Source organism: Scophthalmus maximus, chromosome 19 (assembly GCF_022379125.1).
Source record: "Scophthalmus maximus strain ysfricsl-2021 chromosome 19, ASM2237912v1, whole genome shotgun sequence".
NCBI classification, from domain to species: domain Eukaryota; kingdom Metazoa; phylum Chordata; class Actinopteri; order Pleuronectiformes; family Scophthalmidae; genus Scophthalmus; species Scophthalmus maximus.
In genome coordinates this window covers 12,874,429-12,887,124 of record NC_061533.1, presented here as the reverse complement: position 1 = coordinate 12,887,124, position 12,696 = coordinate 12,874,429, and the positions used below count along the sequence as shown (strand labels likewise).

General features: G+C 44.4%; 1 protein-coding gene across 5 annotated transcripts in view; it reads left to right on the top strand.

Annotated features, from left to right (window-relative positions):
• emid1 (EMI domain containing 1) overlaps positions 1–12,696 on the top strand; it is a 47,495-nt gene that overhangs the window by 32,786 nt on the left and 2,013 nt on the right. Inside the window, exons 4-17 of one of the 5 annotated variants that reach the window (XM_035639496.2) lie at positions 2,828–2,917; positions 3,014–3,075; positions 3,192–3,324; positions 3,915–3,959; positions 4,062–4,169; positions 6,171–6,278; positions 8,615–8,704; positions 9,038–9,090; positions 9,206–9,268; positions 9,345–9,389; positions 9,631–9,675; positions 9,837–9,848; positions 11,952–12,036; positions 12,221–12,322. In XM_035639496.2, the coding sequence (XP_035495389.2) occupies positions 2,828–2,917; positions 3,014–3,075; positions 3,192–3,324; positions 3,915–3,959; positions 4,062–4,169; positions 6,171–6,278; positions 8,615–8,704; positions 9,038–9,090; positions 9,206–9,268; positions 9,345–9,389; positions 9,631–9,675; positions 9,837–9,848; positions 11,952–12,036; positions 12,221–12,228 (947 nt within the window). In that variant the 3' untranslated portion in view covers positions 12,229–12,322. Of the gene's footprint in view, positions 1–2,827; positions 2,918–3,013; positions 3,076–3,191; positions 3,325–3,914; positions 3,960–4,061; positions 4,170–6,170; positions 6,279–8,614; positions 8,705–9,037; positions 9,091–9,205; positions 9,269–9,344; positions 9,390–9,630; positions 9,676–9,836; positions 9,849–11,951; positions 12,037–12,220; positions 12,323–12,696 lie in introns of those variants that run through there. The other 4 variants (XM_035639492.2, XM_035639497.2, XM_035639494.2 and 1 more) reach the window with 4 other exon arrangements.

Below are 12,696 nucleotides of genomic sequence, written 5' to 3'. Positions count from 1 at the left end.
AACAATCTTACTTCATAACCGCCAATAGACATACACTAAATATAACCTTCTTGCTGTGCCCTACGCTGATATCTTCCTCCTATTCCTATGAGATTATTGCACCAGCAGGGGCAAATATTGTTAACATAGTGTTTGTAGACAGGAAATTAGACTGTGTGTGTGCGTGCGTGCGTGCGTGCGTGCGTGCGTGCGTGCGTGCGTGCGTGAGACAAAAATGGAACGAGAGAGAGACAGAGCTCATGTCAGGACGGCCTCTGGCTGGCTGAACTCTCTGTGGGGGTATTTCTCTAATGAAGAGCTCTGACTCAGTCACTGATTTGGGCCCAGCGCAACACGGGGCCAAAAGGTCAAATACATTCACACATTTCTTTGACACCCCCCCCTCACCACCCCCACTCCCCACTAGGGCAATTAGCCCACTGAGAACAAAGAGTGGATACAGTGAACCGAGTCCGTCAGGCAACATTCATTAATTGCGATGATGTTGTTGTTGGCCAGGGGAGCAATGGATCAGACATCAAAGTCGGTCTGTGTCTTCAAGTCTTCAAGGCCCAAACACATCCATAGACCTTGTTATAAACAGACGCTGTCACAGGAGAACGCAGAATATCAGCGGGGTCCTGCAGGATTTAAAATGTGTTGTTGGAAAACACAGAGAGCGAGTGTGCATGAGGTGTGTGTGGGAGACAGAGCTGGCTTAATACTTCATACAATAGCTGGAGTGTGGGTGAGGGGGATCTTGGCATTTGAGTGTTCTTTTCTCTGAAGGGAGAAGAGGTGCCGTTGGGTGGGGAGTGGCGAGAGCTAGATTTCCTATCCAGAGCCCCATTTGTAATTGAATGCAGCCATCTACACGATCCCAAACTCCAGAGAAATCTCCCCAACATACGCTCCTCTCTCTCGGTCTCTGCAGCCTTCCCCGTGCGGACGGTAGTGCGGTACAGGCGAGTGAGGCGCAGGTCAAAGTGTGTGTGTTCTCCTCCACCCTGCGCAATGTTTATGTTGTTATTGAAACGTGAACGAGTTTTTCGACAACCTAGAGCTCATGCCATAACATTTCAGTCTCAGGTCTGATATGGTTCAAATCCATCTACACTTGTAATCCTCTCAGAGACACACAGAACCCAAAACAGTGAAATCATGAGCACAGAGGTTGAGGAGGAGGATTCATTGGCGCGGTCTCAATTTAGCCTAAACCATGTGTTTTGTGTACTTTTCATGCTCCTCCTTTGCCCTCTCTCTGTCTCTCCCTCCCTGCCCGTTGGGTAATCACTCAACCCGTTGTGTCTCCTGTCTTAAGTTCCCAAGCGTTTATTTTTTCTTCATGACAATAAGATCTCCATTTTCCTTTTCCTGGCTCCGCGGTGAATACAGGCAGATCATTACATGTGGTGTTATAGTAAGTTAGTCTTTTAAGAAGAAAACCATTCTCCTGCTCCTGCTCCAGCTCGGTGCTGCAGGTGCATGGGTCCGTTTAGTGCAGCACTTGGCGTTGACCGTGGCCGCTGGCCACTGGATGGGGAGACATGCGTCCTGGAGGCTAATGAGGTGCTGAACCCGGCCTCTTGTTTGTATCAGGAGCACCTGGGCCGACCAGAGCCACACCAGGCCAGACAAAGGAGTCAGTCTAGCATTTCCACCATGGTCTGCCCATTCAAAACATCCACAGTCCAGGAGCACAAACTCCCACACTTCATAAAGTGAAGGCAAGACAGAATGTGAGCCGGGACTGCCCATTCTCTCTGCACAAGGAAACTATTGTTTGTCTTTACACGCCCTCTCTCCCAGGCCGTGTGATTTTATACTCTTTAAAGAAACGAGGTAAAAGGAAAGCAACTTGGCAAAGATGCAGCATGCGCAACGTTTTGTCTCTTGGAAATGTGCGAGAGACAAAATGCGCAACTGTGGATTTCCATTTCTGTCTAATACTAAAGAGCCGAGGCAACATGTAGGAGATTTCTGGTGAAATTTCTTCATACAGCCTACAGCCTCGTCCGTCGAGCTTCCACAGCACAGGAGTGGTGACATTACAGTAAACTGATACCTGCAGTCTATAGCAACAGGCAATGGGAATCAAAAGTGGGATCAGTTGAGAATCAGAGACAAATATTCTTCTTGTCTCTTTTTCTTTTGACCCTATTGTTTTTCCGTTGCTGTCTGTCAGGACTTATATCTGCCGTGCACAGTCAATGTAGGATATATTGTGATCAATGAATTTGCGTCATCTCAGTACTTTCAGTAATAAACATACTGTATGTTCCTTATTTTTGTCAGCTAGTACTTCAACTCCATATTATTTTCATTATCAATTGGTCTAATGATTAATGTTCATCTTCTCCATTTGTCAATTATTGGTTTTGTGTCTGTAAAATGTCAGGGACGAGGGGAATATTATCATTTCCATAATCTAGGATGATGTCTTCAAATGTCCTGTTTTATCCGTCCAGCATTCCAAAGAAAATACATTTTCCATTTTGTAAAACAGACAAAAAGCAGCAGTCAAACCAGAATAACTTGGATTTGATTGATTTCGTTCATGAACAAATTCTTTCAGCTCTGGCAGCAGAATAGTGAAAAAAAAAAAGTAAAAAAAATCTTACTCATTTCCGCTAATCGAAAGGACAAATCGTTATTGGGCCATGAGATAATCAAACGGTGCCTGGTGGTGATTTAGATCGGTGATTCATTAAAATTCAGCTCCGATATACGAATGGAGACAGGGACTTCCAAATCGAAAGATTACATTTTCAAGGTCTAGAAATATTTTGAAGTTCACATCAAAGTTACAGAAGTTACATTTTTCATTTTGCTGTATCTTCTGTTATAGATGCAGGGAACCAGCTTGTGGCTCAGGAGGCAGTAAGGAAACCATCTACACTACGCCGGCCGCCTGCGCGCACAGTCGAACCAATCTCTAGTAAGAACCGTAAACATGTTACTACTTTGAGTACACAAGTCAATGGCAGAGGTTTACTACATCTTTCAGTGTCTTCTGTTTTTCTTCTTTTCTTAGACTGTCTCAACTGCAGCCGAATCACAGCTTTGAGTGACAGGCTGAACTCACTGGAGGCGAAGGTAAGAGTCACTTATTCAGCCACTGATCCTGAGCCACTGACAAACACGACAGGCCTGCAAGAAACAGGCATATATTTTTAATTGCCCACTCTTATCTTTACGTCTTCCTGTACCAGGTCCAATTAATCACTTCCCCGACCTCCACATCGCATCGCCACCTTCAGGGAAAAGGAGCAACTGTACCAGAGGCCTCATCGTTGATAGGGGCTGTGCCCGCTCAGGGAGCTCCTGGGGAGCAGGGACCCGCAGGTAGGTGTAGCACACTGTCGTACATGAATACGTTTTGAATTTTAAAAAAAATTCATTGAGGGGAGCCCAGGGTTTTGTGCTTTGATAAATAAGTTAATGTTCACTTTCGCAGCTTTTCTCTCTGAGCAGCGACTCTGTGTCTGCCCTCTACCTGCACACCTCTACACAAGCGAACACCTTAGAGCATGAAGGATGAAGTTCCTCTCATCCCCTGGCATCAAGAAAAAATTGGTTTCCCTTTAACGAAGAGAGACTTCCTAACATCGCTGTTGCCAGAGCTCTGTGTTGAACCCATCACTGAAGAGCTGTTTTTAGACAGACGCATTTAGAGCTAACTAAGGCCTGCTACAACTGAAATCATTCAAACCAAGGGTCACTTTCAGGAATCTGTTCTCTGAGGCTGATTTCTTTAATCTGGAACAGAAAATTAAATCAGCCTTAATGAAGGCATTGTTTTTGCTCTATTACTTCAGAGAGTTGGACGTCCTCCCTCAGTGAACTTAACAACACCTCTTCTTCAAGAGGTTTGGGCCCAGATGTTGTTCACGGAGCTGCACCTCTCAATTAAGCCATCTCTGTTTTCATTACAGGTCCTCAGGGTGAAAAGGGGAGAGATGGGCTTCCTGGCAGAGAGGGTAAATTGCAATCATATAGTTGCCTTTCAGTCAGTGTAAAACCATTTAAGATGTAAACCAGTTACGGCTCCATGATTACTCATGACTGTTTCCTCCTCTTAGGGAAGCCAGGGTCTCGGGGGCTGCCAGGTCCCAGTGGGCCTCGCGGAGAGGGCGGGACAAGGGGCCCATCTGGAGCCCCTGGATCAAAGGGATCCACAGGACCAGCAGGTAAGAGAGGACTGAAAGTAAAAATACATACATCTGACTGTTAGCAGACACCCATCCACTTAACCTATTGTCTGAACTAGACATTCGAATGGGATACTATTGACCAGAGACTTGTGGAAACACGGAGAGATCACTCACATGTTCTGGTCCAGAGTGTTTGTGTTTCTCTTAAAACACTCAGTCAACCCGCAAAACCCGCCTGCGGTAAATGTCGGAGCTGGTAACTTACTGGAATTCTGGCATTGTGTTGATTGGCATTTAAAATCATATGTTTCTAAAAGAGCTGTTTCAGTGGGCAGCAAAAGCATTTCTTTACAGACCCATAAACACCCCAACATGTGCTGCCGCTCATGGTCAACTGCCAGAAAAGAAACCAAAGCATATAAGTATTTGGAGCTCCCGGCTTATGCACAAAAAATAAATGACCTGTTGGGAGAAAAGTAAATCCACAAGCAGCTGTGACTTGAATGATAATCAAGTGAATGGCGGTATAAGTTTATCACAACATCTGCTCTTGCTATAGGTTGTTATTCCTCTGCTCTGCCCCCCACCCCCCTTTTCAACATATGACCCCTGCTCTGTGCCTGCTGCTGGGTAAAGACGGGACTTAGCGCAAAACGTTAAACTACAAACCCTCGCCATGTGACTTCAATCTGAAATGAACATGAGCTATATACACACAAATCCCAATTTCTTATGATTTCCATATGCCTGTGGTGTTATTGTTTTTTCTATCTCCATTACTTCATAAGTACCCAAAGCCAGCGCTACATCTTGCGTCCAAAGCTATACTTTCCTTATTGTGCTGATTTTTTCTTTCTTTCATTATTTCATTTGAAAGAGAAAGATGAACGCAGGACTGGAACGTGTCCAACGTGAGGAAAAATTTAGACAAATCTGTTTCTGAGCCTGGGGTCATGGGAAAGATGGGGGGATTTGTGATGTTAGGAGAAGTGACACTGTGCATTATGATGAGTCCTGATAAGTTACAGGAGAGTTGTATTACAAACTGTGAGTCATATTTTGACAGGGCATCCCCCCAGCTGCTCTAGGGAACCATTATTCTGCAGGAAAAAAGACAAATGTTTTCTCAAATATGTCACATATGCTCTAAAAGGCCAATTTAACTGGCCATTCGATATGCTATGCTGCAGACTGCAGATAGAGTCTCTCCAAAGCAGCCAAAACACAGCTGGCCACGTTGCAATGTTTATCGAGGCTAAGTGAAAACGACCCACAGAGGTGTCAAAGCCGAGCTGTAATAACATTACCTTGCAAAGTAATAATTAGCAGACTGTCATTGTCATTTGCATCCGTGCATAAACAGAAAGGTGGGGAGTGTGCGTCTGTTGGAGGGCAAGAGGTGGTGTTTGGGGGGAGCATTACCTCGGGAGAGACCAAACAATGAGGTCAGGTGTAGTTGCGGTTCTGCTTTTTTTTCCCACCGTCAAAAAAGAGTCTGGTGGAGGAGGAGGGGCACTCTCCCTGACCGGCACACATCGACCAGCTACAAGCGGTGGGTTGTTCCCACACATGTCCAAAAGTTAGCAGCATGCATGCAGGGAGTATTTAATTTAATGTGAATCGGTGCCAGTAACACTTTGCAGAGTGTAACGGTGTTTATTTGAGTTTTCCTGTGTCCCTGAGTCAGTTCCCAGCACCAGGCCATTAAAGACCCTCCTCCTGTTAATTACAGAGAAAAGTTGGCCAGTTCGTATGCTTCTCCTCCTCTGTCCAGCGCAGCCACTGAATTCACTCCACATGTGCACACGCAGATAAAAAGGCATTGCTCACTCCTACCAGGCACTATTATAATGTATCAATCAGCACTTTATCTAATCTAGTTCCTCTCTGGTCTTTGTCATCGTTTATCATCCTTATCATTACCACTCTGCCGTCGTGCTTTTCCTCTCCAGAGGACGCTCAAGTTTCGCTCTGGCATACTGCTGAAGTACAGTGTGTCTGTCAATACACTGATCTTTCTGTTGTCTCTTCACTCAGGTCCCCGTGGTCCATCGGGACTCCCAGGAGAGAGGGGTCTACCAGGCCCGCCTGGGCCTCCAGGGCCTCCAGCACCTGCCAGTGCCCACATCCCAGACCCAGACCACAGTAAGACCCTGGACATCTAACAGACACTATACAGTCACCATGACACTCATTGCACCAAATACAGCACCTTTGCATTTGTCTTGAAAGACTAATATTCCATACATTCTTCCTGATCGAAACCTGGCACCTACATTACCCATAATGCAACCCAACTAGTCAGAGATCCGGATGGTTTATGCCAGTCTGGCTAATTTAAGTCTCCAGCTTGAAGCACAATTGAGAAGCAGACTACAGAGGTCTTGTAGACTCAATTCTTTCCAACTCCACACCCCCAGATTCTTTTTTTCTCTTCAAACTTGTCTTCAGCCCCAACCAGCAGTGACTCAAGTGAATATTTACATGTACATGTTTTTCTACATAAACAATAGCCTTTTTCTTCTCCTTGTGTGGGTTTATAAAGATTGAAAAGCCGCTATGGTGCCGCTTGGGCATTCTCACACTTCTCATAGACAACAACTTCACCACCTACATCCGTGCATGGAGAAGTTTCCCCCTGGGCTAAACAAGACAATGCGATCCCATGTCCAAACAAAATCAGCTTTCGATGAAGCCAGCATGAGTACGTGTACACAAATTCAATCACGGCCTTTGTTCTGAGGCAGGGTGACGTTAGTTTCACAGACCTCCAGCATGACAATTCAAACTGCTGATATTCGTCACCGACATGTTCTCTCGTGCTGCGTGAGAGCTCTCACAAGACTTGGGACTAATGGTAAACAAGAGAAACAAAGAGAATGAGAAACAGACTGGATGACGGTAATCCTTTAACTGCTACTTGCTCCGTGTTGTCTACCTGCCAAGTAGAGCAGAATCAAAGAGTAGTAAATGAAGGCAGAGGCGGTTTGAGATCGACACAGACTTCACATGCTGGGATGAGAACCTGTCCACCACTGATGTCACTCAACAACTTCCAGATGTAGGCCGCTCAGACAGCTGAGGGGGAGTGCGAGAGACAGATGGGGGCCTGCACCGGCTCTCTCAAGGTCAACACATCGCTGGGTTTTATATGTGGATTCAGTGGTGAAGCAAAGTATGTAGCGCACAGGTTTGTAAGCTCTGGGTTCCTGTGCAGAGAGTGCTGTGTGTACGTTGAGTTCATCGTGATGACTGCGAGCCATTTCTTTCACATCAAAGTAACACTAGGGAGCATAAGGGGTTGGGGGTGGGGGTGGAGGGCTCTATGCTGAGCTTCCTTTGGAAAACACAGGGTTATTTGGCTTTTGCATCTGCTTCAGGAGGATGGAATTCTCTTTTGCAGAACAGGAGAGGCTCCCTGAACCAGCAGCAGCAGCAGCCAGAACGTTAAGCAGCGGAGAGAGTGGACACTTTACAGAGAAAAGAGAGACTGTGTGTAGAAACAGACTAGGACACAGAGAGAGAAGCTCTTGTTTGGATGTCACCCCTGGTCCTGATCTGTTAGCAGTGTGCTGCGATCTGGCATCTGGAGGATGTGTATGGCTCCTCCTCCACTCTGTATCTCCCGATGCATTGCACTGTGATTGGATCTGCGTATCCTGTCGGTATAAAATGACCCAATGACCTCACACTTCCTCTATGGCGCACACGTTCCCCACCCTCTTCCTCTTGTGCTCTCTCTGCAGTCAGGTAGTTATGTATGTTGTTGCACAGTGGATGTGGAGTCAAGTATTCATGCAATAATGCCAATTTTCTAAATGACTCTGATCTGCCAGTGACAGTGCTTTTGAATATGCTTTAGTTTAGTTTACTCCCCTGCTGAAGTCATCAGATAAAGTTTGAGTATTTGTTAGAAAACACTGCCCCCTTGAGGTGAGTCCAACTTGTGAAAGAGGAACCTGCGTTTAGTTTTTCAGGCTGCGGCAACAAAGGTTTCCAGTTGCTTCAGGCAAGAGGCTCATGCAGCAATTTAAAACCATGCACACTGAAAGGCTTAACGCTTTACGTTTTCCCTCAGTAGTTCATAGGAAGAAAATGCATTTTGCAACTGGCTTCTTCAGGTTCATTTCTCAGGCAGCACTTTCTCTCAGGTCTAAAAATAAAAAAAACAAACATGTGATTGGTGGAGCGTGTGGAGGTTCAGATCCCAATGATTCCCCAAAAGGCAAAATAAAATCAAGAATAATTGACCTCATAACATTCATTTGAAGTTTGTTTGGAAAGTGAGGCTACATTTTCTGTCACTAAAGCAGCACCATGCTGTGTAAAGGTTCGACAGATTGAAGGTTAAATTCAATTTCCATTTTTTAACACAAGATTGAACTGCAAAATTACAGATTTGTCAGTTCAGTTAATGTTTGCAAATACTGTCCTTTACCGAGAGAGTAGCTTCTAACACACATTTTGTATTTCGGCTGCAGCTCGAGGAAAAGACCCTTTCTTCACCAACACTTTCCATGACTCACGAGGTCTACCAGTTCCAGGACCTCAGGGCCCCGCTGGGCCTGTCGGTGAGTGTCTATTTAACAGTCCCTTTATTGTGTTTATCCCTAACTGCACACAAGATTTTAGTGGTTAGTGGTTTTTATACTGGTTATACATATAATGTATATATGCTGTTTTTCCAGCCCACTTTTTTTTATTTAACTTTTCCAATGTTATTTGGTCTTGGTTTTAGTTCCAGTTTTTTGTGATTTGTGTCAACACACTGAATGCTCCTCTCAAGCTATATAAAGTTGCAAATAGCGACAGGTACTACATGTACAGTATCAGGCTGAGCTCAGGGCTCTTGCCCAGGCAGCACAACTGCACAGCTACTATGAATGTTTCTACCTATCGTGCAGGTCCCCCAGGTCCCAAGGGCCCAGTAGGACCTCCTGGTCCATCAGGACAGAATGTAAGCTCGCTCACAGTACACTGGTGCAATGGTGTCTCTTTACTGAATTTAACACTGTCAGATTTGTTGCAAATTTGTTTTTGTCATTTTGAATTTCCAATCTGATGCAATACAGGGGAAACCTGGAGCTCCTGGAACACAGGGCCCTGTGGGGCCAAAGGGAGAGCGCGGGGAGAGAGTGAGTGCACCCAGAGCTACATTGTATTTCGTCTTCTTTTTTCATGTAACTCTGAGACATGCCTTTGGCTTTTCAGGGTCCTTTAGGTTACCCAGGAGAGAGGGGTTTCAGAGGCGAGTCGGTAAGCCACCTCCACCTTACTACCTTGAAGATTATACCCTGAGTAAACGGGCGTGTAGGGCGAAACATCAACACATGTCATGGCTGGTTATATTTCTGTAAACTACACTAACCAGCAGCACTACAAACCACTCTGACCAGTTACAACACAGTCTCAGAGCTCTTCATGTTGGAATAAACTGCTGCACTGTGTATATAAATGTTTTGAAGTCAAACAGGATTTTTTAAAAATCTCTCCACAGGGAGCACCGGGTCCCAAGGGAGAGCCAGGAGAGAAGGGCTTGCCGGTAAGACAGTAGTGGGTGGAAGTTCACATTTAACATGGTGACACAGGGGCTGCACAGGAAGGACAGTTAAAGAAAAGTTTAACGTTCCTTTGTTGAGCTTTAAATGTTTTCTCTGTCTTTCTAACCGTTGCTTTTCTTTTATCTCCTTCTCATTTTACAAGAGCAATCTAAATGTAAGATATTTTTATTTATGTAATCATGTGTTCACTTTGCAATGCAATGAATCTATTCAGTGATCTGATTTATGTCTAACCATGACATACGTCGCGGGTCAGGGTTTCTCTCAAGTCCATACTTTCCTCCCTGTTGATAATCACAGTGTCAATTATGCATTGTGGATTTTCGTTTGTGCATATATGATTTTGTCTCTTGACCTGTCAGATTGTATGTGTGAAATCTTTTGGTGTTAACGTGTTTTTGTCTTTGTTGGTCCTTGGGGTGTGCTCTGGACTGCTGTCCCCTGTCACGACACTGTCCTCTTGACCCTAAAGCTGTCTGACTCCCTCTGCAAGCTGCTGTCCCCATGGCTACCTTTCACAGTCACCTTTTCAGCATCTGACTTTGGCAAATACATATGAAATATTAAATACAATAAACAATGCCAATTGTGTAACAACACCATACACCAACTCTGACGGAGTGTAAGAATATAGTAAAACAGAATATATACTATAACCAAAATATAACCATAATCATTTAAATTTAACTTATCTGTTCTGTCTTGAATCCAATCAGTTTGTCTGATTTAACAGAGACACAATATTTCAATGATCCACAAAGAAAATGAGATGAGATGTATATGCCAAATCACTCCATATTATGTCAGTGGTGGGTCCTGTTGGGCTTAGAGGTGTTGTGCTCTGATGTGAGTGGAGTGGATACAGCTATCCTCTTCTATCCCACTATACAACCTTGCATGATTTCATCTTTATGTATTGCACCACATAACCTTTATTCTCTGGATATGAAAATCAACAATGTGCATCTTTTGAGTAAAATAACACAGTGCCTGTTAAAAAAGAAATAAGGCAAAGTAGCTAGGATAAATTCAAAAAATTCTACCTGATGATGGAGTAAGATGAAAAGTCAGAGGATCAGGATATTACATTACAGTTCATCCTGAGGGGGGCATGAATGTCTGTACCAAGTCTCACTGCAATCCACCTAATAGCTGTTAAGATAGTTCACTAAAAGCTACAAATTTTCAGCTCTTGGTGGTGCTACAGGAAATATCAGAGGATTTATCCTCGGGGCATCATGAATGTGCTAATAAATGTTATGCCCATCCATCCTAAAGTTGTGGAGATGTTTTGGTCAGAAACAAAGTTTGGACTGAACTGGGCAACAAAGTGTAGCTTCTTTTAACCAGACATCCTGCTACATTGCTATTCGGAAGACCTGTTATGCCGAATTTTGCTTGTTTACAGAGAACCAAACATAGCCGGCATATTGCTATCCCAGTGTGTGATTTTAGATTTTAGATATACAATACCATGTCTGTACCCTTTATACAGAACAGCCAGGTGGAATATAGGCACATCTTTACCGCCCTGAACAGCCTGTGGTCAAGGGGCTTGACTTTGTAATCCCTATAGCATAAAAATGAAATGTGATCAGTAGCTGTAAGACTGTGAAACTTTGCCTTTTTTCTATAAAGTATGTCCTTGGTTTGTCTTACTAATCAGATGGTGAAACCACTCACCTGGGCTTCTTCTCTGCATGCTTTGTTTTGTATTGGTGATGCTTTCAGTTGCCTCCTACTTTACTTCTCGTGTTCTACTACTTCCTTTATTTAAGTTGAGACCCCTTAACAAAAGGCAAATCAGATTTCAATGTGACTCTATGCTATTTAATTCTGTCAGATAAAGATAGGTTATTATTGTGACCACAGCAATAAGAATGATCGCTGTGATGCTGAAAAATACTTGCCTGGCTTAACTGCTACCCAGTAAAAGGAATGCAGATGGCATGACCCAGTCTAAATCCTGGGAGAGTGTAATTCACCTGTGTTATGTCACCAACATGTGGCTGATCTGTAATGTGCATGCTGATGCTGCCCAGTTCAGCATGGCAGTGACTCCATACAGCAGCATGGCCAGAGAATGAGGGAGATAAAGAGAAATACAGGGAGTAGATCATGTGTGAAGTGCTGGGCAGACATGTAGACTGTTTTAACCTTCTAACTGCTGAACTGTATTGAGAAAAATGCCTTGCATCTTGGCGAGCAATTCTTTGGCTGGTGCTCCTTACCTTGACGGCTGTATCTATCTTCACAGGGGGACGGAATACATCAGATCAGAGAGGCGCTGAAGATCTTAGCCGAGAGGGTTTTAATCCTTGAGACTATGATCGGTATTCATGGTGAGTAGGAGGCCTGAGGCAGGGTCAGCTTTAGGCAGGGGTCAAAGGTGAGGGGGGGGTTAGTCAAACTCCCACCGTACCTCACTACTAGGACAGGGAGTGGGAACAGTCACGAGCAGCCCCAGGACTCGGGCTGGTGTTTCCACCCCTTCACAAAGTCCCCCCTGTCACTGCTCTCTGATAGGACGTTAGCTTGCAGATGTTCCACGACTTGCAGGCAGACCTTGAGCTTCTGGCTCGCAGGGTGACTCTGCTGGAGGCTATCATCTGGCCAGGTAACGCTGACTCATCCCCACCCACAGCTCTGCCGGCCCTCACTGACTTTTTTTGACAAGATTTAGAAAATGTTGAAATGCGTTAGAAGTATTTATGATTACCACTTGTAACTGAAGTGTTGAATGTTGATCTAGACATTGAAAAGTAGATGTTTTTTTAGAAATATATATTCTTTTGTATGAATTGTTGTAGTTGTGATGATTCCTCAGTACGATGGCAGCACAGATTTTACTTTAAAAGTTCTGAACACAAACAGGCTTTCTGCCAAAGTTTGAACATTTTTGGTGATTTCAGACAGCTGATGCATTTATTCTGATGCTCTGTGCACTTCTCACTAGTTTAAAGTGGAGGAGACTCAGTTGGAAAAAGATGATCATCACACAC